This window comes from Anabrus simplex, chromosome 2 (assembly GCF_040414725.1).
Source record: "Anabrus simplex isolate iqAnaSimp1 chromosome 2, ASM4041472v1, whole genome shotgun sequence".
In the NCBI taxonomy this organism is placed as follows: Eukaryota; Metazoa; Arthropoda; class Insecta; order Orthoptera; family Tettigoniidae; genus Anabrus; species Anabrus simplex.
In genome coordinates this window covers 960701344-960729343 of record NC_090266.1, presented here as the reverse complement: position 1 = coordinate 960729343, position 28000 = coordinate 960701344, and the positions used below count along the sequence as shown (strand labels likewise).

General features: G+C 39.5%; 1 protein-coding gene across 1 annotated transcript in view; it reads left to right on the top strand.

Moving 5' to 3' along the window:
- The window catches only part of LOC136863220 (methionine aminopeptidase 1), a 405036-nt gene that overhangs the window by 114912 nt on the left and 262124 nt on the right, over positions 1-28000 (top strand). The window contains exon 3 of the mRNA XM_067139589.2: positions 15985-16041. Within this exon, the coding sequence (XP_066995690.1) occupies positions 15985-16041 (57 nt within the window). The remainder of the gene's footprint in view (positions 1-15984; positions 16042-28000) is intronic.

The following is a 28000-nucleotide window of genomic DNA, read 5'->3' as shown; positions in this document are numbered from 1 at the left end:
TGTTCTTAAACAGAGCTATTGAATGAAAACAATGTGGAATTGCAGGGGTCCCTGGCTTTAACCTTAGTACACTACAAATCTTTCTGCGTGAAGGGAACTGAGCAAACATAAAAAAGGTTTCCCTTTGTTGCGTTAGAACAGTCACTTGCCCCCTTTCCCCATTCACTTACTGTCACATGTTGCCTGTCTAATTTCAGCTGCTAATTATCTTCCTAGGATACCCTTCTTATTGCCCAATCTTATTTATTTCTCCCACTTATTTCACATCATCGTAGACATCCCAAGAAATATAATTCAGTTATCCATTATTTACTTCCTTTACATCATCGTAGACTTCCCAAGGAATATAATTCATTTATCCATTATTTACTCACTTTTTACGTATATTCCCTTGGGGCATTATAACGCTTTTTGTATCTCTTTGCAGGTCATTTTGGGCGCTCAACATTCTCATTACTTCTCATATCACGTATTGTAATTCCTAGGGCATATGGGCTATCACTATTCTGTTTCTCAGTTCTTATATTTTCGCTTTACTTGCCATGAATTTTTATCACTCTCTCAAGTTCCCAGCACCCGCTACAAATTCATGCTGTTTCGCTCAAAAATCAAAGAAACACTCCACATGGGAGTGTAGTAAAAACTCATCAAAATCAAGGGAAATTTTATATATCGTCCCTTACACTATCTCTAAATATCACAATATCTCTTTATCTCAGTCAGAACTCTTCATTCTTGAATATTTCATGCCTAAACCACTACTGTATGTACCGAGCTCGATAGTTGCAGTCGCTTAAGTGCGGCCAGTATCCAGTATTCGGGAGATAGTAGGTTCGAACCCCACTATCGGCAGCCCTGAAAATGGTTTTCAGTGGTTTCCCATTTTCACACCAGGCAAATGCTGGGGCTGTATCTTAATTAAGGCCACGGCCGCTTCCTTCCCACTCCTAGCCCTTCCCTGTCCCATCGTCGCCATAAGACCTATCTGTGTCAGTGCGACGTAAAGCAACTAGCAATAAAAAAACTACTGTATGTGTCAGCTAACCATGCACCATGTGATTGAAACCAGTAGAGCATCTAGCTGTGCTATTTCTCCACAACAACCACATTGAACAGTAATAGCAAACTCTCGGACATGATAAATCTCATCCATCACTCCCTACTCTTTTCCATCCCGCCTGGGGATCATTGTCTCCCATACACACTACATGTTACAAAATTGTTAATAAAATGAAAATAACCCCATCCTGGCTCAGTCCAGTGGTATTTGAAGGTGCTCAAGTATGCCAGCCTAGTGTTTGTAGCTTTCTGGCTTGTAAAAGAAAATTTGATTTTTTCTAGAAAATTTAGACTAGCTCTTATGACTTTGTTACCATCAGAAAAATTAATCAGTATCATGGCATGTGTTATTTACAACATTTGTATATTTAAAAAAGTCCTACATAATTGTACCTTTTTTTTTTCATGTTAAGAAAAATAAAATGGACATCTGCTCATTTTTTGGTGATACTCTTTCCTTCCACGGGTTCATAATCATGGAATATACATGGTCATCTTCTTGGCACTGTAAACAGAAGCATGAGCCTTCAATTCTCACCTGTGCCAATCCATGCTATCTCGGATCATCCAGCTGTTTCAAGTCTTGAAGTAATCCAGTGAACATCAGTTCCAACACTCGTCACAATATATTGTCCTTAGATTTTTCAGCATGCACACACGCACACACCAAAGAAACGAATGGTGTGTGTGTGTGTTATAAAACAAAACTGTTGGGGTGAGTGGCTCAGACAGTTGAGGCGCTGACCTTCCCGCTCCAGTTTGGCAGGTTCAACCCTGTCTCAGTTCAGTGGTATTTGAAAGTGCTCGAGTACGTTAGCATCGTGACGATAGATTTTCTGGCATGTAAAAGACCTCCTTCGGGACAAAATTCTGGCACCTCGAAGTCTCCGAAAACTGTCACCTTTGTACAGAGTCCATGCATGTCATCATCACCACCTTGATTAACGTAAGAGTAAACTTTAATATATTCCAGTCTTGGTAGTTCTGAATCTGTTGAATTAGGCTTAAACAATCGCTCACTTGAAAATACCTCTTTCATTGCAGCGCTAAGTTTTATGTTATAATTATTCTTTGTACAGAATACATGTTTATATAGAATAGAGTGGATTACTTTTGTAAATTCTAAAATATCACTTAGTTGTGTTTATTAAAATGCAAAATTTTTACGTGCAGGCTCCTACAAACTGCTGGCAGCTGCTGCCTCTGAGTTCTGTGGTGATCTTGGGTAGATTTATTGATACATAAAAGAACTTCTGAAAGACAATATTCTGGTACATATGCATCATCATTAACCTTAAATTTAGTTAGGTGAATGTAAAACCAATGCTAAACACAGTGAGCTAATGAAGACTATGCGGATCAAGCGAAAAATGAACAAATGCCAAAATGTAAAGTGAGGTCTATTGTGGTCCCTAGTTGGCCGATTAGCGAAGTTGAATGAAAATGTTGTTCTTATTTTCATTCATTTTCATCCCGGAAAGTCCCAAAAGTCTTGATGGCTGCTCTGAAGGGATTTCGGTCTTGTGCATTTTCTGCTTGTAGGCCCAGTTCTTTAAGATCTTTCTTGACATTAACGTACCATGGCATTGCCGTTTTTGGTTTTGAGTTAAATATACTGAAGATACGTTTCGTCCATCGAGAGTCGATCATCCGTCGTATATGACCGTAGAAGCGAACTCTGCCTATACGCATTGTGTCCTTGATCTTCTCTATCTTAGAGTGTACTTCTTGCCTGGATTTTCTATTGTAGATGCCATTTTTGTAGTTTGGGCCAAGTATGATGTGAAGGATCTTTCTTTCCTTTCTAAATACGCAAGCAAACATTTCTCGGACAGGATAAGGCATTCAGATGCATACAGCAATACTGGTTTGATGACAGTGTTGTAGTGACGAATTTTTGTGTTCAGGGAAAAGCACTTTTTGTAGTATATGTTGTGTTGCCGGGCTGAGTGGCTCGGACGGTTAAGGTGCTGGCCTTCTAACCCCAACTTGGCAGGTTCGATCCTGGCTCAGTCCGGTGGTATTTGAAGGTGCTCAAATATGACAGCCTCATGTCGGTAGATTTACTGGCACGTAAAAGAACTCCTGCGGGACTAAATTCCAGCACCGAGGCATCTCCGAAGACCGTAAAAGTAGTTGGTGGGATGTAAAGCAAATAACATTATTAATTATTATTATTGTATATGTTGCGGGTGGTTTGAAAAGCGACTTCCATTTTCTTGATTCTTGCTGCTATGGCCTCTTTGTCAAGTCCATTTTGCTGAATCCATTCCCAAGGTATTTGAATTTACTAACACGGTTTATTGTTCCATATTTGGTGTTTAGTTGTGCCGTATCATCTTTGATATTCGACATTACTTCTGTCTTTTGAAAGGAAATTTGTAAACCTGTTTGTTTACTTCCTTCAACACAATTGATCTGTTCTGTTGCATTTTCAAAATTTTCTGTCATCAGGGCGAACGCTAAGCAATCTATTTCCACTCCGTTTTTCTTTGTCCCAATCCTTATGGGTTTGTAAAGGTTTCTTTCTTTTAACGTCTTTCGCCACTCCTGTATTACCTACTCAAGTACGCAGTTGAACAAAAGAGGTGACAGTCCATCTCCCTGTCGAACGCCTGTCTTGATCTCAAAGGGTTCGGAGAGCCACCCTTGGAATTTTACTTTGGATTTGGTATTAGTGTTGCCCTTATTATCACCAGCAGTTCCTCATCGACCCCCATTTCTGCAAGGATGTTAAGCAACGCATCACGGTCGATGGAGTCGTATACTTTCCTGAAGTCTACAAATGTAGATACATAGGTTCGACCTCTCAGCATATAGTATCTTATTATGGTTTTTAGGTTAAGTATTTGTTCTGCACTTGATTGGCCTTTCCGAAAACCTGCTTGGTATTCCCCGAGTTTGTGTTCAACTTGCTGTTCTAGTCTTTCAAGGATGGATAATGACAGTATCTTGTAGGCTACTGACAGAAGAGAAATTCCACGGTAATTGTTCACATCTCTTTAGATTTCCTTTTTTTGTGTAAAGGATGGATCAAAACTAGCTTCCAGTCCTCTGGTAGTTGTTTTTTTCCCCATATATTTACAACGGTTTGGTGTAGGATTTCAGTTGCTTCTTTCCATAGTTCCGCAATCATGGAGTCTTCACCAGGAGCCTTATTATTTTCAGTCTCTCTCTGTGGCGTTTGATTTCATCACGATATGTTGGAGAAGATGGCAGGTTTTGGCTGACTGGTTTGTTTGTTTTGATGGGGTTGGCTGGTTTTTCACAGTTTAGAAGGTCGTTAAAATACTTACCTAAGATTTTGCAGTTTTCTTCATTTGATGTTGCAAGAGTTCCATCTTTCCTTAGAAAGCAAAGGGAAGGTACCTTGTATCCTTGTACCTTCTTTTTAAAATTTCTGAAGTATTCACGGGTCTCACCTCTATGAAAGTCTTGTTCAATCTTGTCCAGTAGTTCCTTTTCATACTTGCGTTTCTCACTGCGTATTATTTTTGCTGTTTGTGCTTGTGTTTTGTTCATCTTCCAGTCTTCTTCTTTTTTCAAGGTGTAATACTTTTTCCAGGCATTCAGATGATCTCCTAAGATCTTCTCGCTGTTATCGTTCCACCACGTGTGCTTCCTCCTCTTCTTGATTTTGGCCACTCCTTTTGCAGCTTGTATCATCTGCTTTCTCGTGCTGTTGAAGTCTTTTTCCACTGGTTGAGCATGTTCTTTGAATTCATTCTCTCTTTCTCTGAGCTTTTTGGTGTCGAAGCGAATTATAGTAGGTTCATTCTTATTTTTGTTGAGAGGGATTGGCCGAAACTTGATCACTGATACGTAGTGATCTGAGTCTATGTTTATTCCTTTTTTTACGGTAATGTTTATGATTTCCGAACTGTATCTTCAAGATATAGCAACAGGGTCTATTTGGAATTCTATTGTTTTGTTTGGGCATCTCCATGTCGTCTGTTTCCTTGGTAAGTGACGAAAGTGTGTTGACATCATTTGGAAATTACGGTTATCACATAGGTCAATGAGGCGTTCTCCATTCTTGTTGGTCCTTTTGTGTGCTGGGTAGAGCCCAACAACTTTCCTGTGTTTCCGTTCACGTCCTACCTGTGCATTAAAATCACCTATTAGGATCTTGATGTGGTGTTTCGGGATTTTCGCTAATCTGGCATCCAGGACGTTCCAAAATCTATCTGTGTCTTCCACGTCTTTTTTGTTTTGTTCATTAGTTGGAGTATGTGCATTTTATTTGCACAATGCAGGGATAGTAGGCATAATTCATATAATTCATATTCTTTATTATTTTTCTCCAGATCTGTTGACCTGCTAAATGAGAAAAATAATAATAACCAGCCTATACGCCAGGACAAGTTACAGTGGAATGAACAACTGTTACTGATATGTGGCCCTTGACCAGCCCCTTCTCGGAGGTCCAGTGGCCATGGCATTGCGGCAAACGTCATATGCGATGAACAATGACAAACAGACAAAATTACATTCGCAAATAAAATGGCAGTATTAATAAGGCAAATTAAAATGAAATACTCATGCTCAGAATTTAAGGATAATGATACATGGTGAAACAATGCTATGGCGGGCGGTTTGCAGTTTTAAATCACCTCGGGGTATGAGCATGTGGTGCATTTGACCTGCGTTCGTCGCACGGTAGCACTGGCAGCAGTCCAAATACGCAGAGGTGTGTTGGTGCATGTCAGAGTACGGTGCAGCGAGTAAGTGTGCAGATGTTTTCAAATGTGCTAATGGTGACTGTGTGGTGAAAAAGGCTCAACGAACACACATTGATGACGTTATGAGGGGTAGGATAATAGGGCGACTGGAGGCTGGTTAAACACAGCAGGTCGTAGCACGGGCTCTCTGTGTTCCACAAAGTGTGATCTCAAGATTATAGCAACTATTCCAGCAGACAGGAAATGTGTCCAGGCGCTACAGTACGGGACGTCCGCAGTGTACAACACCACAAGAAGACGATGTCTCACCATCAGTGCCCGCAGACGGCCACTGAGTGCTGCAGGTAGCCTTGCTTGGGACCTTGCCACAGCTACTGGAACACTTGTCTCCAGACACACAGTCTACAGACGACTGAACAGACATGGTTTATTCACCCGGAGACCTGCAAGGTGCATTCCACTGACCCCTATTCACAGGAGAGCCTGTAAAGCCTGGTGTCAAGAACACAGTACATGGTCATTAGAACAGTGGTCCCAGGTTATATTCACGGACGAGTCCAGGTATAGTCTGAACAGTGATTCTCGCCGGGTTCTCATCTGGTGTGAACCAGGAACCCGATACCAATCCCGTAATGTCCTGGTAGTGGTTTGATGGTGTGGGGTGGGATTATGATTGGTGCACGTACACACTTGCATGTCTTTGACAGAGGAACTGTAACAGGTCAGGTGTATTGGGACGTCATTTTGCACCAGTATGTCTGCCTTTTCAGGGGTGCAGTGGGTCCCACCTTTCTCCTGATGGATGATAACGCACGGCCCCACCGAGCTGCCACCGTGGAGGAGTACCGTGAAACAGAAGATATCCGGCGAATGGAGTGGCCTGCCTGTTCTCCAGACCTAAACCCCATCGAGCACGTCTGGGATGCTCTCGATCGACGTATCGCTGCACGTCTTCAAACCCCTAGGACACTTCAGGAGCTCAGACAGGCAATGGTGCAAGAATGGGAGGCTATACCCCAGCAGCTGCTCGACCACCTGATCCAGAATATGCCAACCAGTTGTGCGGCCTGTGTACGTGTGCATGGTGATCATATCCCATATTGATGTCGGGGTACATGCGCCGGGAAACAGTGGCGTTTTGTAGCACATGTGTTTTGGGACGGTTTTCTCAACTTATCACCAATACCGTGGACTTACAGATATGTTTCGTTTGTGTTCACTATGTGGTTATGCTATTAGCGTCAGTTTTGTGTAGTGCCACGTTGTGTGGCACCACAATATGCAATTATCCTTAATTTATGAGCATGAGTAGAAACTAAAATAATAATACAAATGAACAAATGGCCCATGGTCAGCTCACTTCCGGAGAGCTGTTAGCTCTTGCAAAAGACAAGCACATAATTAGAAATAAAGTTATAATATAACATCGGCCGTATGGCACATGCAGCTATTGAAAGATCTACACCTCCCATCTTGACTGGCCTCGCCAACTCGGCACATTCCGTCTCAGCTATTGTCATATCTGCTGACCTAGTTACTCTGCTGATCCAGCCCCCATGTTCCAACACTTGAACTACTTCCTCGTCAAAACAATGCCGTCCTTCTTCGCCAACCAAACCATTAGTTTTGCTTAACAAACACGCACGAACCTAAAATGGCCATCCAACTTTCCAACCTCATGCCACCAAGTCCATCTTTTATACATCGTACATCAACTCATCAATCAGTTATAATTATCCACTTAAATCAGACTCATATCCCTCAACTAATTACTCTTCCAAATTACCTTAAAATACCAAGCCATACTCCATATTCAAATTACCATACTTCACACTTTTAAATCCAATAAACAACACATCTGACATATACCAACTATCATTACACCAAATATTCACTTTTCTCAACCTTATATCACCATATACCATCTCCACATTAAATTTTGCCATTACCACTCATTAAAAAAACATCAGCACACTTCTTATAAACAAACAATTCTCCTCCCTCTCATTTCTTGAATTCTGCCATTCTGTATTCCACCACTTCTCCATCTCCACACTTAAACTTTCAACAGGTTCCCTCCATACAGATAATATTATATCACTAATACTCTTTCTGCATACATTTACCGACTCAATAATATAAACCTCCAGCTCCACCTCATCCTCGCCCTCTCTCTCACAGTGAACACACCTACTTTCACCATAAACCACCGTTCACTTACATACCAAATACAGCTTCATTTTTGTACTATATTGTACCGGTAAAAGAGCCTGTCTCTCAGATTATATTTTAAAGTAAGCAAGTATATAGTTCTCAGGGCAAAAACTGGGTGACTAGTAGCTAGGGCTCGGTACAGGAGGTAGGGTCCTATCTACAAGAAAACTTTGACATTGACTGAACATGAGTTTATTCATATAAGACATGAAATTGCACATCACCTCCAGGTAGATATAAGCTGTCTTCCACATAGTCCTATAATATGGCTCGGATTCTCCAGTTCACCAAGCCGAGCAGGTTGGAACACGTTCCAGAAGATTCCAGGGACTCCGTACAGAAGCAGCTGGACTGTCTGGGTTGGTAGAAGGTAGAGATGCCTCGAACTTTTGAGGCCCAGGTTGAACCCCGATGATCCAGGTGATGTTGCAGATGTTCATTTATTACCTCAGTCCAACATGACTGAGAGGGTTGTTGTCTTCAAGGTCACTCACAGTACTGATAAATCTGAGTTCATGAAAACCTTGGGTGATTAACCTATTAGCAAAGTCACTGGTTATTATTCATCAAGACTTTCAAAATTTAACACTCGTAAAATGATATGTCTCTGTATACGAGGATTGTGAGTACTTTCAAAGTTCACCACTAGCAAAGTCCTCATCTCTGAATAAATACTGGCAAAAATAACACAAGTCCCTTCTCATGAAACTATGACCAAATTTAAAGTTCATCACTGGCGAAGGTACAAGTCTTTGAATGAACACGGACGAAAAACACAAGTCCATCCACATGAATAAATTTACAGTCTATCACTGGCGAAATTTATAAGTCTTTGAATCAACACTGGCGAATGTACAAGTCTTTGAATGAATATGTACGAAAAACACAAGTTTATCCACATGAATAAATTTACAGTCTATCACTGGCGAAATTTATAAGTCTTTGAATCAACACTGGCGAATGTACAAGTCTTTGAATGAACATGTACGAAAAACACAAGTCCATCCACATGAATAAATTTACAGTCTATCACTGGCGAAATTTATAAGTCTTTGAATAAACACAGGTGAAATCCTAAATTTATGTTTAAAAGACGTTGAATGAAGTTAGAGTTCATCACCGGCAAAGTTTATAAGTCTTTGAACCAGTACCGGCAAAATCACAAATTCATGCTTACGGGAACTTAAAGCACATTCAGAGATCATCACTAGCAAAGTTTATAAATCACTGTTTATTAGAGGAATGAGTCTCTTAACACTCGCAAATATTGCAGGTTCAATTTATGAAGAATTCGTTCTTTAACACACGTAAATAATACAAGTCCAATTATGAATTTAGCATACGTAAATAATACAAGTCTATTTCATGAATAATTGGAAAAGTTCCAGTCTCGAACACCCGTAAATATTGTAAGTTCAATTATGAAGACTTAGAAAATGTTCTTTAACACTCGAAATATTGCAAGTCCACTTGAGAATACTTGGAAGAATTCGTTCTCCCTCACTCGAAGAAAAATACAACTTCACTTTATGAATACTTAGAAAATTACAGAGTTCCCCGTCGGGACTGTCACTACACGATGATAGTAGCAGTGAGAGTATCCACGCTGACTACTCAGCTGTAACTGAGTGAACAGGCTACAGTGGGCCCTCCTTTTATTCGATCCGGGACGTCTACGTCACAATACGGCTTGACTGAATATCTCCTGAATCCCTCGATGGATTTACTTCAAACTCGAGCATTGCGACCTGATCCCAAACAAGATGACATATCGCTCAAGCCGCTAGCATAATTATTACGGGAGTTACAAAATTTTCTCCGTCGAACAATCCAGAAGATGTGACGTGGAGTCTAGAATATACGAGTCCAGGCTGGGAACACGTGTGTGACCGGCGGGTGGTCTAACTAGCCCCTGTGGCTACGTCACAGCTCACAGCTGTCCTTCACTCGTTTGCTTGCCCCGCTGACGGTAAACAAACCAGGCGTGCTCAGAACATCACGCGTGATAATTAAATGTCATTTATACTCAAAAAATACTCATGTACAGGTCGTAACCGGTACAATATACACAAGACACTAGACATTTCAAATACAATTACCTTTTACCAGACAAATCACGCTCAATATCTCGCTAAGCACGTATACAGTCACACTCTTATTTTCGCTACACTAATCATTTCAAAGGCAATCCATATTACTTACTACTGCCACTTGTCTTTTTGTTTCTCGTAATTACTCCTTCGTTAGTTTTGCCCGTTTTACCCCATAGCTCCTTCAAACTCAGCTTCTCTCTTTAGCCAAGGCACCCCTTACTTCTGCTCCTTCCCACCAACCATTATTTTCGATTCGTTTATGCCCACTCACACTTTCCTGTGCCTCTTCTTCCATCACCCCTTCATGCCTCCTCCTTTCTTCTCTCGCGCAGACCTCCATCACTAGTTCATTTATTACTTTCCTGACTTCTTCCATCCTCCTACCATTTACTTGTTCATCGATTCTCTTCAAGATTGCTTTGAAGGAATCACTTCTACACGGTGCTCCTCTTTTGGTGATTTCCCACCTGCACTCCCTCATCTACGCTCGTTTTGTCCTTACGTAAATCATCCTCCAGGGATAAAAGTTTCTCTACTCCCCACTTCTGAAACCATTTTCCATTTGACACCACCAGCACTTGGCCTCTAACATAAGCTCTCAACCCTTGCAGTCTTGCCCTAATCACATGCTTTCTCAGGATTTTGAAATTTCTATTCATATCTCTACCCCAGTCTCTCTTAAACCACATCCCCCCCCCCCTGTAGGTTTCCAGCATTTCTGATTACTATGTCCTCCATCAGTGAGGATATCAATGTGACCTTTATAGGTCTGCATCCCCTCAGCCTTCCTATCTGCTTCACGGCATCTATATCTACCTCACTGAAGTTGATTTGCATTTTTTGTTGTATTACATCTACCACCTTGTATATAATGTTCACTTTCGACTCATTCTTTTCTTCTTGTACTCCATAAATAAAGATAGCGTTCTTCATGCTTTCAAATCTGTGGGCTTCAACTTCTTTCTTCAGTGTCTCCACCTCCTCTTCCATGTTTTTTATTCTCTCCTTTAGAAGGACTACCTCTCTCACTGCTTTCCATTTTGCCTTTTACTTCATTAGTGCTTTCCTGGATCCACCGTCTCGTCTTTTCATGCTCCTTGCCTTGTTCTCGTATCATCTGTTTTAACTGCTCAAACGGGCAGAGTTCTTCTATAACATCCTTAACCACTTTCCTTATTACTTCCATGTCCTCCCAATTCATGTTGCCACTGCCCTGTGGGCCTGAGTTTACTTCAACACCCCCAGTATATTGCTCGACGCTAATCATCTTTCTTATATCACTCAGCTCGTCCTGCCCGCGCGTCGCTCCCACTCCGCTCACCTGGCACACTTCACACTGCATGTCCGTACTCCTCACTCGCCCTGGTTAGACTGGTAGTAGGCATAACCTATCATTAACAGCTTCAAAATTTGAGACTGACCTAAGGATTCTGGTGTTGACAGCAAAAGCTGTACCGAAGATAGGGGTGTTTTTCATTACTCTCTTATGGGATTTGCTCGTGAAGAACCGATACCTTTCAGACGCAAACGTATCTTCGTCAGTGAAGCGAGTTTCTTGCAGAGCCATTACTGTGATTTTATTTTCGTGGAGGGCATTAGTCAGCTGTTTCATCTTACCAGTTTTTATTAGACTGTTTATGTTGAACGTTGCCAAGAAAGTCTTGAGGTATGGGTTTCAGCTTTCGTGACTATTCAGTATTTCCAAGACACTCCGACTCATCTTTAGCATGATGCAGAGATGCCAACTATTACGATTCAATCGTAATAATTATGAATTACCCATCACAATTACGCCTTTACAAATCACACACCACAAATTACGATTTTTTTGTTGATTTTTAAATCTAAGTGTAATAAGTGTTCAAAAGGATACACAAGGAATGCCATTACAGCTTGAATTCTCAGAATATTATTTTCAGATTTCTCAGTAATAATTTATACCCTTTTCCTGTCCCTCGTTTAAAAATATTTAGTGTTTTTACACGCCGAACGCAGTGTGTGCTTCCAGTACCGGAAAAATAGGCACCTGTGAAGCGGTATATCTTGCGGAGTTGTTGTCTTTGTTAATCCATGACCAGACTTCCATGCAAGTATGCGAGTTCTTTTGTCATTGTTTTGGCGGCAAAGTTGCGACAAACTCTGTTTCATTGTGGATACTGTGTGTATGACTGTTGAAAAAGTATTTATTGCGATTTTTGTTGCCAAATTTACATATATTGCTCTTCTAGGATATATGCTAATAGTGTGTTACAAAATGCAAAAGTTTGAAATAAAGAAGCTATTTCTTGTGCAGGAACATACACGTGGTGATGTTACCATGCTTAGTGACGCTAGTAATAAACCAAAAATAGTTCAAAAATTTAGGGAGGAATACTCAAAAGAATGACCCTGTTTACTGCATTTCTCAGAATCTCATTCACACAGGTTTTGTAGTGTGTGTAGCCGTGATCTTTCAGTTGCGCATGATGAGGAAGAACAAGACAGTTCCGTGCTAATGTGAACACCGAACTGTTAAGTGCTATTAGTGCAGAGGATACACATGATATCAAATGGAAAAGCATGTCACCAGTGAATGTTTACCAAACAGCAACTACAAGTTGCTAAGGGAGTAACTACAGTACTCAGCAAAAGAAATGATCCTTCAACCTCCACTCAGATATGTACTGCAGATCACCTGTTACTTTAGCACGTAAGAATCATACACTCTTTATATGCCAGTCTTTGAATATCTGGTTGAATTGTATGTTGTTCATTGATTTTCTAATGATATGTAAGTTAGTAAGATCTCGGACCTCCCCCATTTCCTTGTGCCCGAACGGCTGCATTACGAATTGCCTTTCTTGAAAGTTGGCATCTCTGATGATGTTGCATCCCACCCCAGAATCCGAACGGGATGCATGCGTCGCTTATCGGCGACGGTGGATTTCTTTGAAAAGTTGCCACCTGGGGTATTAACTTCATGTTTTTGTTTTACCATCATGCTTGAGAAGCTATAGCTTAACGTGGAGCAAATTGCTCATTCTGAATGCAACCAAGGTTGTTAGCCCTGGAGGGCCTCAAGATGTTCTCTGGCTGCTGGCAGGCATTTCCTCCTTATCCGAATAGTTATGGTTTTCCCGCCAATACTCGGGTGGCTGATTGCAGTGGTTTCCCACTGGGCGATGGGTTCACCACATCCCTACGCCTATTATTATTATTATTATTATTATTATTATTATTATTATTATTGAAACTGTGTACTTTCCCATCCTGTTTTTGGAAGACATTTTGTTTCGAATTGCGTGATGGCACTTGTCTTTCACTGTGTATCCATTATGATCCATTCGCTGATGTTGACACAAAACATTTAAACTTGAAAATGTAAGAGCAAATATCACACGAAATTTGTCCTAAAGGATAATGACAGTTCCAGCATATTCAGATAGTGTCTTGGTGAGAGTTGTACGAGGATTCATGTTGTCAGCTTAAGGTGTGCTAGTGAAATTAAGATTGTTCTGAACCCCATATCCCTTTTCTTGCAAAATACTACACTTATGTTCATAAAAAAACAGATCACCTTGAAAGACTAGGGATAGGAAGTTCATATTCACAGGACATGTTCATTAGTATGTTCTGCATAAACGAGTAGCATTTCCGTCACCTAGGTTCGGCATGTGTCCTGTTGCCTAGTAGGCACTGGGTCCTCCATGGGCAGTGATAACTTGTTCCATGCTTGATGGCATCGACGCATATAAGGCACGAATGGCGTCCTGGGGTATAGCCATTCATGCTGCATTCACCTGGTTCCACTGTTCATCTTTGGTGATTGGCATTGGGTCACAGCACCGTACCCGTAATTTCACCATATCCCACACATTTTAGATTGGTGACAAGTCCAGTGATCAAGCAGGCCAGGGTAAGAGTATGACATCCTGTGACAACAAGAAGGCACGTGTTCTTGCAGCAACATGTGGTCGCGCATTGTTGTGCTGAAGTAGGGCATCTGGGGATGGTGTCGTGCAGAAAGGGTATGGCTGTGGGTCGCAGGATGTAATTCACGTAGGTCAAACGCCACAGTGCACTGGACACGCACCAACTGTGATTTGTCGTAGTACCCAATAACACCCCACACCGTAAGGCCTAGAGTTGGCGCTGTATGTCTTTTGTGAATGCAGTCAGTGTGATGCCTCTCCCTCTGTCTGCGGCGAACCAAAATGCGGCCATCATTTTCAAACAAACAGAACCTGGATTTGTCCAAAAACATTATCTACTGCCATTCCTGTCGCCAGTGACATCGCTCCATACACCATTGCAGCATAGCATGTTTATGCACACTACTCAAAGGTAGGCAGAGAAGTGGACAACGTGCTGGTAACCCTGACCATAATAAACGGTGACAGACTGTCATCTTGATAGTGTATGATGTGTTACACTGTTCCACTGTTGAGCCAGAGCCGAGGAAGACTCAGATCTGTCCTGCATTGCCATTTGGATGAGGTGTCGATCTTTTTGGGGGTTAGTCTGGGTGGTGCGACCAGACCCATCTCGTCATGTTCTGCAGCCTTCTGCAAACCATGCTGTACACACCCGTTGCACTGCAGACACACTTCGTCCCATACGAGCAGCAATTTCCCAGATGGATGCATCACGTTCTCTCATGCCAAGAATGTGCCCTCTTTCAAACTCACTCATTTGACGGTACGGTTCTCGCATACATCTGCAGGTATCGTGCACGTCTGCTCAAGTCACACCGATCCATTACCTTCAGTTTATAGCGTCAGCGAGAGCCATAGGCACGTTTTACCAGTCGGTGGTGGTGCACTGAGATATTGATGTGGACATTGAACCTGAAGGCTGACATGGTTCAAATGCTAATCATTTCTTCAGAACATACTAATGCACATATCCTATGAAAATGAACATTCTATCTCTAGTCTTTCAAGGTGTTCTGGTTTTTATGAACATGAGTGTATTTTGCAAGAAAGATTGTATTGGTTGGCCACCATTAATTTTATTGCAGTAGTTTTCCTTCATATCTTGTATCAGAAGAGAAATGCAGCACTGAATCATTTAGCATAAGAAATTTCATCTTTTATTTTATCCGTATTGAACCGAGGTCACAAGTACTTATCAAGTTTTTGGAGGTTCCACCTATTCAATACGCCTAAACTAGTACTGCTAAATAAAGTTAATATGTTGTAATACATTCAGGCAACATTGTTTTGTATTGAATAGGTGGAACCTCTAAAAACTTTCTAAATATTTGTACACTGAATCATGTTAGAATGTCTCATATTGTCCTAAAGTTGTAAGGTGGAAAAGATTAAATTAAAGGACACTGAGAATTTATATAGTACGTAATTTACATGTATTAATAAGACATTTGTGCATTAAGGTAAAATTTTATCAAAACTTTTGTCATTTGTTTTTATAGTGGGAAGAAGATTTAATGTAAGGGCAACTTAATAGGATGCACACACTGCTATTTAAAGTAGTTTCCAGATCCTTTTTGTTTGTCACATTTAGCAGAGCACAATGAAATGAAAATAATAACATTTTACATTCGTTATTCAACAGCGATAAGAAATTGAGACTTATTCCAGATCATCTTTTACGGGATTCATCATGTAGGTGTATAAGAACAGAAAGTGTATAATAGTGTAGGAATTAATTTCTGAAAAAGTTGTGACTTAGAATTTATGTATTGTTTTCATAGCTATTAACGTATTATCATTATTAACTAAGTAAATGTGTAAGTAATTGTGTATATATGATATAAATTTGTTCTCTTCAGTACATATCTGTATAATCTATTGAGTGAGTTAGTAAAGAATTAATGTTGATAGAACCATTGCTGTGGGCCAAGAATATCACCTGCATTTAGTGACTAGTTCCTTAATTTGTGTAGTTTGAAGTGGCTCTGTAGGTCTAATACTTTGGTTTCTTTTGAATTTCAGAAGCAGATAAAGATCAATCAAACTTTTATAATCCATGGCCAAACTACCGATTCACTGGTATGTAAACATTTCTTTGTTTAGTTATTATCTGGTGCATTTTTACATAGGCTACTGAGTGGAAGATACTTTCTGTTCTTTCAGTGAATGAAATTCAAACTATTGTTTCCAGAATTTGGTTTTTGTTTGGGTCTTGATGCAGCTTTTTCCATTGACCTTTCCATCTCAACATACAGTAGAACTCCTTTATAACAGATCTCAAGGTGATTTGATATTTCTTATTTAACATGGGATAACTTAAAAGGAGGTTCATTTACTACAAGAAATAATAACAACAACTTGTGTCGTATGTAATGACCATATTGCAAAAATATAATAAATGAACATGTTAATAAATACAAAAAAAAAAAAAATCAAGTTAATACAAAAAGAACAAAATATCTACAAAACAGCAGAAGAAATTAATTCCTTAGGTGACCACTCGGAGCACCACCTGCAGTAAGAATAGCAGAAGTGGATATCACTGACGTGGAATTGTAACTGAAAGGAACATTGGCCTAATATGTTTTTAAATAGGTTTTCTGAAAAATAGGCCATGAGAACCATGGAAATAAGCATACTAACCTTCTCTTCCTGAAATAGTCTCTCTTGCCCGGTGGATAGTACCCAGTCCCTCCGTTGGTGCCCCAAAAGCTGGTTCTGCGGAGTCCTCTTCTTCTCCTCTGCTTCTTCTCCTCTGTCTTCTTCTTCTTCTTCTTCTTCATCATCATCATCATCTTCTGCTTCTTCTTCTTCTTCTTCTTCTTCTTCTTCTTCTTCTTCAGTACTTTGTTTCTTTGCATCGTAACAAAAGTCTGTGATGCCAAGTTTAGGATATTGTAATCGAAAGTAACGAATTGTTGGAATGTTGTGGCACTCGTTTGCTTTGATACAATTCCCAGTGTGGTCAGTAGTGTCTTATTCATTAAGAACTTTGAAACAGCACCAAAATCTGTATGGCCAAGGCATTTTCTAATTGTGTCCATTGTGACTAGTATAGTTGCCATGTTGCTACAAACATGTATGACTGGCAGTGTGTTCAATTTCATATCCTCATTTCCTTCAAGAAAAGAAATAGCTCTTTGAATCAGGGCCTTTCTGTACTTCACTTTCACTGAATGAATAATGTCAAGGTCCAAAGGCTGCAGGTGACTGGTGTAGTTAGGATGAAAGAAGACCACTTTGATATTTTGCAGGAAAGATGTATTGTATCTGAAGAATGAGCTGGACACCTAGGCCTATCACTAACACTATCCTCCTCCCTGCTAATCCGATCTTAGCATACAAGTATTGGTGAGGGTAATTTTTCACTCCCGTAGCTGTTAAAACATTATGCTATCAGTCTTTCTTTACTTTGTTTTTGTTTTAGTAGCATTTTTCTCCGCAAGCAGCATGTGTTCTTAGAGGGGAGCAAATTGTAAAATGCTTCCCGTTTCGCTGGTATTTAAAATATCTGTAGTATCTTATTGTTGAAACGAGGCTACGTATTCTTCTAGCACACAGCTCTATCATCGTGAACTTGTGCACTCTCGCCACACATGTTTTGGAACAAAATATTGTGCCATTTTTTGAAACTATCAAACCAGCAATTAGAAGCAGAGAAATAGACCAGAGTTAGTGCAAGTGCGATTTCTCAAGCTTTTTGTTTTAGGATGTTCCTGTCAATTTGAGTGTGCTCACTCCTTTTCCCTCAAAGCAATTTCATTAAAATGTTTTTTAGTTATTCATGCAGCAAAGAATGAACATTCTTCCGTATTTTTGCCGCAGAACCACACTCCACTTCCATGGTCTGAATAGCATCCTTCTGTTTTATGATGCCAAACAGCGTAGAGGGTGCTAATCCATAAATTTTTGTTGTCTCTGTCAAAGGAACTTTACTATTCTTTTCAATATCACTAATGATGTCTATCATTTATTGAAGAGTCAGCTTTGTACTTTTATTAGCCATATCAAAAGTAGTCCACCATAACTTGCAGCACAACTTGTAATACAGGAGCAAAACAAAGAGTGACTGGGGCTGGAGGTATCCTGCACCCTCTGCTCGATTCCTAAGATGCAATTAGAACCGTGCGGCAAAACACCTAGCCAGTGTAACAGTGCTGCAGCTATGGGCTAAGGCAGCTGCTCTCACTGGAGAATGGGCAAATGAACACGGGTAAGAATATACAGTATTTGACTGTTGCTTGCTGGTATCCGTGATTTCCAGAGGCACACATTCCCTTGTTTCGTAGGTTAACGTAGTTTCTAGTTTCAATTATTATTTTAAATTAACACCTGTTTCACTGAATTTTGTCGTAATAAGTTGTTTTTTGCTCTGCATATTGATGTAAATATTGTATATTTGTGCTAATTTTGTTTGCCGTCTAGGCTCTCTTTTGTTTGTTTTTTCATTTGCTCTTTCATTATGTTTTTTAGCATTTTTTCAACTTACATTATGTAAATTATTCCAACCCCCCAAATTTTTTCACTGAAGATGGCTCAAGCGAGCCGCAACATGTTTGAATTTGTTTGCTCCGTCTAATGACGGAATATATGATGTATTGAATAGGAGGATACTCTCATTTTTCGCCATTATATCTGTCAATTGCATAGATTACATTATTTTGGTTTACTATCTGGTTCAAAATGTAAGAACCTTCTAGCACCTTCAAAGGTATTAGTATACTGTACCTGTCGGCTGTGGCATTCAGTTTGTTGATCAGTGTCTGTTCTGGAGGTAGATGTGCTCTCCTGGTGAGATGCAGTGTTCTTTTAATGGTTGATTTTTTGGTAGTTTTACATTGCCTTCACTTGATATTCTTCGCAAATTATTTTGAAGAATGGAAGAAATTGATTCCCTGGAAGTATTTGCTGTTTCTTTCATAGACTCAATACACTCTTTCGCTTTGATTCATCCCCAGTTAGCAGTATGGGAATGACCTGAAGGTCCCTTTATGATTCTAGTCACATCATGCGTCACTGTTAGCAATGAATTACACTCGCTACATAAATCGCAACACCACACTATCCCAGTTTTGGCAGTTCAGTGCTTGGTATACATGAAACCATCACTTACAAGCTTGTGTCATCCTTTTTCAGATTGTGTGTATCTGATGTCATTCATGATTTTAAAATAGGAAGGAAGAAATAATGGAACTTCAGATTTGGAAAGTTGTAGAAACTATAGAAACACAATACATTGTTGTGGGAAGTAAGTAGTTAAATATTAGTATGTCCTATAGAAACAAAATTGAAGTAAATACTGACCAGTGCACAGTTCCAGCTCTTACAAATTATAATTCTGTCACCAATTGTAAGTGTGACAAATTAAAATTCTGTGACCAATTGTAACTGTATCAAATTCATTGTGATGAATTCTCCAGATCCTGCGCTGTTCCCTCATACAGCTAAGCTTCTCGGAAGAATTATGGATTCAGAGGATTGAAAAGTATTAGGAATGTGGAAAGGACATGGTAAATACTTTTCTAGTTGTAGAAAAGGCATATGACTGTCCTTAGGCATTTAGTATGGAAAAAATTGATTGAGGTACAGGTTGGGAATGAAACAATGCAGGTGGTATTTTTATAGCATTATATAAAAACTGTGGAAGCTGTATCAAAACCGAAGTAGATCAAAATGTATGGTTCTGAGTTGAGACAGGCTGAAGACAGGGAAGTGTCTTGATCCCTTACTCTTCATTATCATCATGGATTGAATTCTACATAATGCCAAAGAGAGGATGATGAGAGCAAGTGAAATTGATGCTATTTGCTGACAACATTGTAATTTGGGGACATAATGAAGAGGAAGAAGAGACACAAGTTGATTTATGGAATGAGGAGATAAATTTTGGATTGAAAGTTAATGTTGTGAAAAGTAAGACTTCGGTTATGACGAGAGTTAGCAGAACAGATTTTAAATATTTGGGCAGCATAATGTCACAGGATGGAACTTTGGAATGAGAAATTAATTTAAGAATTCAGCAATCTGCAAGTTTGTACCAGTGTGTGAGACATTGTATGGAACAAGAATGAACCAATGAAGTGCAAGAAGGTTTTTACTTATCTTATTTTAGACTTATATTGACCTATGCTTCAGCAGCTTGGACCCTGACTAAGCAAAACCAAAGAAAGATCCAAGCAGCCAAAATGAGGTTTTCGAGGAGCATACAGCGAAGAGAGAAGGCAAGATAGAATATGAAATGAGGAAATAAGGAGAAGAGTGGGAGTTTGTAAACTTCAAGATAAGATAGGCAATGCAAAGCTAACATGTTTTGGACATGGGGTAAGAATGCCAGGGGAGAGAATTCGAACGACAACATTCATGGATACAGGATTATGAAGAGGCTTAGGGGATAGTAGGGGATAGCCTAGAATGAGATTGAGAAGCTCTCTAATGGACTGCATTGAAACGAGAAGAGTCCAGAGCAATATACTGCAGTGCTAGAAGAGGAGTGGTGGAAAGATCGAGCAAGATGGAGGGCTTTGGTATACTACTCTACCCAGAGTGAATCTGGAAAGGGGAATGGAAGTAGTAGTATGAGTTCAGTTTTTTTTTTTTTTTTTTGGAGGATTTATAAAAAGATTAAAGAATAAAAGAAAATGCCATCTCAGTAGATTCCTTTTATAAAATATGTTTTGTTTGTTACGTGTATGCTGCATTATAAATAAACTTGCTAATCTCCGTAAATATTTCTCTACGTATGTTACTTGGTGCATTTCTTCTTTTTTTTAATCTTCTTGACAATTGACTTTTAATAGTGTTAATTTCCAAACTTCTGTTGTGTACAAAACGATGGACCATCTTGCTGATCATCAACATGTTTACTGAAAGTCTGTAGTCAGCCAATCATTGGAAAAACATTAGAAGTGCAACTGCAAAGCATTCAGTATGGGGCTTGGGTGGCAATGTGGTGCCACTTTCCAGTTCATTTTGTGCTCATGTTTGTACAATAATGAGTATGGGATGGGGTCACATTGAGCTACAGTACATTGCTGAATTTTTCTAAGTATAGAGTCAATAAGGCCATAGATCATTGTTGTATCACAGCCCCTGCTTGCTGCACTTCAAGTTTCAATTGTTCCACTGTATGGGGTGGGTCAGGAGAGTTGGTCCTACAATTTCTGGAAAAGTTCCTTTCCCGTATTTTGCAGTTAAGAACAGCTGTTCAGTTCGTACTTATGTCTTAGTCCTGTAGAGCATTCTGTAATTTGTAATGGACAACATATTGTCACTAATATACAGAGCTCCCCAAATCCTCCTCTTTTTTGTTGTGGTGTTCTTCGATGTTATATTTCTTTCTCCATATATATCAGTACTGGTTTCAGATGAATCCAAAGGTAACTTACTTGCTGAAGATTCTGTCTTTTCACTAATAATATTACATTAATTCAATTGTTCAACCACAGGTACATGTTCTACTTGTCTGATCAGTTTTCTTTACTAGCGAGAGAGGGCACTGACGTTTGTTGACGTGTGTTGCAAGGTGGGAAGCATGTACGCTCAATTAAGAGCACTATTAAGAAACGTTAGAAAGCTGGGAATGCAGAATGCAGATCACATACTATTACTATAATATACTGAATATTATAATCTCAGAGGTGCCAACTCCGCTGATATAAGCGGGAGAGACTCAATATTTTGTCCTTCCTCTTGCTCTCCTGATCACAAAGACTTACCTCCCGATTTTCAGAGTACATTTAGTATTCCTGTGTTGTTTGTCAATTCCATGTTTTTACTTGTTCCTTAACCCTTTATAGGTTGCTGGTAAATTTACCACTACCGGGCGAGTTGGCCGTGCGCGTAGAGGCGCGCGGCTGTGAGCTTGCATCCGGGAGATAGTAGGTTCGAATCCCACTATCGGCAGCCCTGAAAATGGTTTTCCGTGGTTTCCCATTTTCACACCAGGCAAATGCTGGGGCTGTACCTTAATTAAGGCCACGGCCGCTTCCTTCCAACTCCTAGGCCTTTCCTATCCCATCGTCGCCATAAGACCTATCTGTGTCGGTGCGACGTAAAGCCCGTAGCAAAAAAAAAAAAAAAATTACCACTTGGGTTGCCATAGAAACTGTTCAGATGGCAATACCCTAAGTGACCGAAACTGTCTGCTTTCTAGTCTAGTAATGCTCTCTGGTAAGAATATTTACCACTTTTTCGTAACTCGCGCTTCACGGCTATTTGAATCGTTCGACTTCTGGAAGTGGTACACATGTTTACCAGAGCTCCACTTGAACTTCACTCGTGCAAGCATAGTGTTGACGGTAAAATACAACTCATTTTAAGCGATATACTGGATTTTTTTAATTTATATAAAGTAACAATATATATTTTTTAGTATTTTAATTATTTTTTGAACATAGATTACATATTTTGTGGTTAACTTTGAAAGATTTTATCAAAATTATCATTGGTCTACACATGAAGTACCAATAAAAGTGAAATAGTGTGCTCGTTTTGCATATTGATAACGTACTCATTTTCAATGCAGTCACTAACATAAATATAGGAAAATAGACTTCAGAGCTTCTAGTTACATGTTTTACATATACCTTTTCATACAGTATTGTGGCTAACATGTTATATTCACTAATATGAAAACATGCAGCAAGACTGTAAGGTCACGGACGAACGTTTTATCAGTCACAGATGTATTAGTTTCCCAGATTATAAAAAATGGATTTATATCCAAACCTGTGTATTGTGGAAAAACATAAATTTAGTCAATGTGTATGATATTCAGTTTATCTGAGTTCAGGGGCGTATACAGAAAATAATAATAATAATAATAATAATAATAATAATAATAATAATAATAATAATAATAATAACAATAATAATAATAATAATAATAATAAAATTTTCAGGGAAATTATGGATGTAAGAATAGAGTGCCACATGTAGTGGCTAACACCAGGGCTTCCCATACGGGAGGAGGTGACAAATCAGACATTAATTGGGGGGATATATCTGAAAATTCCCCCCACTCCCCTAGGCACTTGCCTGCCAGAATGCATATTTATGCTATTTTGTAAGATATTCTTATATAATCTTAGAAATTAATTTTAGACGATGGCTTGTTTTGAATCGTTTTGTTTGTAAGGAGAACTATGAGCCTTAGTTCTATTAAAAATAATAAATAGAAGATGTAAAACATAGATGTAGCCTGTGTTCTTAGGTCACTCTTTTCTACCCATGACCCCATGATTCCAGTGCAATTTTCGGAGCCAGTGTGACGTTTATAATTATATATACTTCTTGTTCCATGCTTTCCATCTGCATTTTGCATCTATTATTTGCAAAACACTCTGGAAAGTTGTCATGTAAGCAAAGTGGTAAATATATTTACCAGTGCACACTCCGTAGAAAAGAAATCCTAAATGCTCTCTGGTAAAAATACTTACCACCCCATATCGCATAATCAAACAATGTATTGACTCAGATTTTGGTCAAAACCTAAACAGTAGACCCCAATGACATGGTATTTAACCAAATAAGTAATATGTTTTATTCCCCAGGGTTTCGCCCTATAAAGTACTGGAACCGCTAGAGTTGGCCATGCGGTTAGGGGCGTGCAGCTGTGAGCTTGCATACGGGAGATAGTGGGTTCGAACCCCACTGTCAGCAGTCCTGAAGATGGTTTTCCGTGGTTTCCCATTTTTGCACCGGCAAATGCCGGGGCTGTACCTTAATTAAGGCCACGGCCGCTTCCTCCCCATTCCTATGCCTTTCCTATCCCATCGTTGCCATAAGACCTATCTGTGTTGGTGCGAAGTAAATTTAAAAAAAAAAATCCCACTGTCGACAAGCCTAAAAATTGTTTTCTGTGGTTTCCCATTTTCACACCAGGCAAATTCAGAGGCTGTACCTTAATTAAGGCCACAAGGACTACCATTCCAATCCTATCACTTCCCCATCCTTTCATCTGCAAAAACCTTTGACGTGTTAGTGTGACATTAAAATAACTAGCAGAAAAAGAGTACCTGGAGAGAATTTGTGTTCTGCGGGCACTGACAGGGCAGATACAATCAGCTGGTGGTGATCATAAACATGATACAATAACTAACATAAGGCTTTTTATTTTATCATTTCCGAATAACAGTGCTGACAGACTATTTTTTAGCATATTTACAAGGTCAAATACGCAGTTCAGACCAGTGCTTCCCAAAAAAGAACTTTTAACATTGAAATCTGGTCAGTATGAAAGTGCTTTGAACATAAATTTATTTCAGAATTTCCGATTATGCGGCCTTACGCAGTTACGATTAAGAGTCATGTTCGAAAGCTCAGATCTATGCAGTATTTTAGTATTTATAATATAAAATAAGAGAAATTATGTAATGAAATAGTATACTGTAATATGTTTAATATTCTTCAATTGATGCAAGTTATGTAATCAGTGATGTGTGGTAACGTGATGTGATAAGCTGTAAAAATGTAAAAATGTCTCCTGATTTCTGACTTTTGAAAGTTGGCATATCTGTAATCTATTTAAATATGTAAATTCATGCCGACACATGGTTTAGTGATCCATTAACATACAGCATCTGAAGGAGAATATCAGTTGTTAAAGCTTTCATTCTCCATATCTGTTGACTTGTCTGCTGCATCTGTCAGAACTACAATCAAAGTCTCTGGCTGCCACTCGCACAATGTTAAATTTCCTCACCTTTTTCGACCAAAGTACCGCTAACATTCTTAAGAATTTCGGCTCGCAACATCTCAGAGCCCTTCATGTCTGTCATATAAATGACCAAAGCTTATTAGCTGCCAATGGAATGGACAAGCGTTCAGAAATATTCAGCCCAGTTGTTTTCTATGTACTACTAGTGTCTGAGTCATAGTTAACAGATAAGAGCCCGTCTTCTTGTGTCAACTTGAAGGCTACTCGTTTCTGAGAAATGACTGCACCCACAAGCGAGGGGAAGGGGTATGTGGCTATTTCTTAACCAGCCTCAAACCCAAGATGTTCGGTCATTCAACAGGCAGGTATGAGAGGAAACCAGAATACACGTTCGTAGAAATAATAGCAAACAGGATTAAAGCCCTTGTAGGAGTAGTTTACAAACCTTCGAATATAGGCCACTTACAAGATTTTGAAGCTGATTTAACTGAACTGCTGCCAGACTACCCCTCACACAATAATTATGGGAGACTTTAATACGGACTTAATTGACGTAACTTCTTCTGAAACCACGAGACTTAAAATATTGTTTCAAGCCTATAATATGGACATCTTGCCTCTCTCTCCTACTCACCACACATCTCATTCATGAAAACTCTTAGATCTTATAGTTACCAGCAATTCAGACAGAGTTCTGAATGTTAGTCAAACCTCTGTACCTGGTATTTCTGCACATGACGCTATATACATCACGTATAACCTTGGCCACTGAAACCCTCCCAAAAATTTATTACCTATCGACCATTGAAAAATATAAATAAAGATAGACTCTTCGAGCACGCAGGCAAAATACCCTGGCATAGCATAACGACCTGTAACAAACTAGACGCAAAACCCCTTCTTTAACAGCAAAGTAACGGAACTATTTGACAAGTATGCCCCAAAGCGGCGAGCGGGAATATCCCAAGGACCCTCTCCGTGGTTAATTGACGACATTAGACAACTAATGAAACAAAGAGACAGCACTCACAGAAAATACAAAAATGACCGTACTGTACAAAAGTTTGACGAATATAGGAAGGTACGAAACAAGACAACACAACAAATACGAAATGCTAAACTACGGCACGCTTACAGTTTAATTACGCCCAACGGTAGAACAGCGACAACATTGTGAAAATCTATTAATAACCTTGGACTTACAAAGAACGAAAACAGAGACAAAATTACAGTACCTCTCGAGACTCTTAATGAGTACTTTATTGCTAGTTCCTCCGCCCGCTGTCGGCAGCCCTGAAAATGGTTTTCGTGGTTTCCCATTTTCACATCAGGCAAATAGTGGGGCTGTACCTTAATTAAGGCCACATCTGCTTCCTTCCCAGTCCTAGCCTTTTCCTGTCCCATCGTTGCCATAAGACATTTCTGTGTCAGTGCGACGTAAAGCCAGTAGCGAAACAAAACAAAAAAGGTTCTTCCGCTGTACGACCTGTCGACAAACAGAAACTTATGAACCATTATGACACACACCCCACCCTTGACAGAGATAAATACATTTCAGTCACGTGACACCCCTCCAAGTCAGAAAAGCAGTCCTTACGATAAGCACATAAGTGAAAGGAATTGATGACATTAGGCCTGACATGGTCAAACTAATTCTTGATTTTATATTACCAACCTTAACCCATATAATCAATTTCTCTCTTCTATACTCCACATCTCCAACTCTCTGGAAGAAGGCTATTTTGCTACCTCTTCCGAAAAAACAAACTCCTTCAAACGAGGTAGACTATCGTCCAATCTGTATTTTATCAGCTTTATCTAAACTCTTAGAATATATAGTCCATACACAAATGTAAATTCCTATCTTCACAGACGTCAACAATGTGTGAAAGGTAATAATGGAATAGTTTCCTCATGGCACCACGTGAATACAGGAGTACTTCAAGGCTCTGTACCTGGACCTCTTCTTTTCACACTCTTTGTGAATGACATATTATCGAATTTAAGACATTGCAATTACTACATGTACGCTGATGACCTTCATCTCCACACAGACTCTACAGCACGAGACTTTCAGGAAAATACAGCCTTACTAAACATTGACTTACAGGCTATTAGTAAATGGTCTGCTGCCCATGGCCTGCAATTGAACCCTTCAAAGTCACAAGTAATCCTTCTTGGCCATCAAAATCAAATGACAGGTATTAGTAAACATCCATTGCACAGAGTAATCCTTCGGAATGTTCCAATTCCTTTTGTACCATAAGCGAAGAAGCTCGGCGTTATCATGGACGAACGCATGACTTGGCCTGGACATACCTTACATTTCTGCCAAAAGGTTTTCTCTGCTCTTCATTCTTATATAAATACATATTTCCAATAAAATTCGAACAGAAATTAATCGAAGCTCTTGTGACGCCACATTTTGATTATTGCGATGTTGTATTCAGTGATGTGAGGTCAGTGTTGTCCGTAAGGCTACAACACGCTCAAAATGCATGTGTGATGTATATGTGCAATCTAAGAAAATATGACCACGTGTCATCATCTTTCCTAGAACTAGAGTGGTCGTGACTCCATGTTTGTGGTAATCATCATACTCTGTCTCTCCTTCACCGAGTCCTTACTACTACATTTTTTCCATCTTACCTTTCTTCGCATTTCCATTGTTTCTCAAATGTGCATAACAGAGATACAAGAGCTCAAACATCAAACCTGCTCGTCGTTCCTCACCATCGAACTGCCACATATAATAACTCATTTTCTGTGTTTGCCGCCCGAGAATGGAATCGTTTACCGGATGAGTGGTTGTGGTTGAGTGTAAGAGAGGGCCTGGTGCCCTAACTTCATCACATGAAAGAAGCCATAATAAAAAAGAAAAAAGAAAAAAAATGATGTCAGAGGAATACCAACCACAGGGTCATTTAAGAGCATTAAGAGGTACAGCAGGATACGAATGAACTGTGCATTTCCAGTCTTTCACTGATCGTGCTAGTACATTATTACCACTAGCTATTATTGTTATTGTTGCTGTTGTTGTTGTTGTTATATCCCACTGGGGTGGAATTTTATCTCTGTTATAAGATATTTCAATTGTGTTTAACTGTGCTGTTCTTAGTATTAATTATGGTAGTGTTAACTTTGATTCTACAGTATGTAGAATAATTGGTTTACTGTAAGAGAAGGCCTAACGGCTTTAACTGCGCCAATAAATACGTTTATTTATCTATCTACTATTTTTCAAACCAACTTCTGTCGCAAACCTGTACATTTCTTGCTCTGTTAATGTCTTGTAGGGGTAGTTTTTTTGCTGTTCGTTTATGTTGCACCGTCTCAGACTGGTCTTATGGTATAGGAGAGGTCTAGGATTGGGAAGGAAGT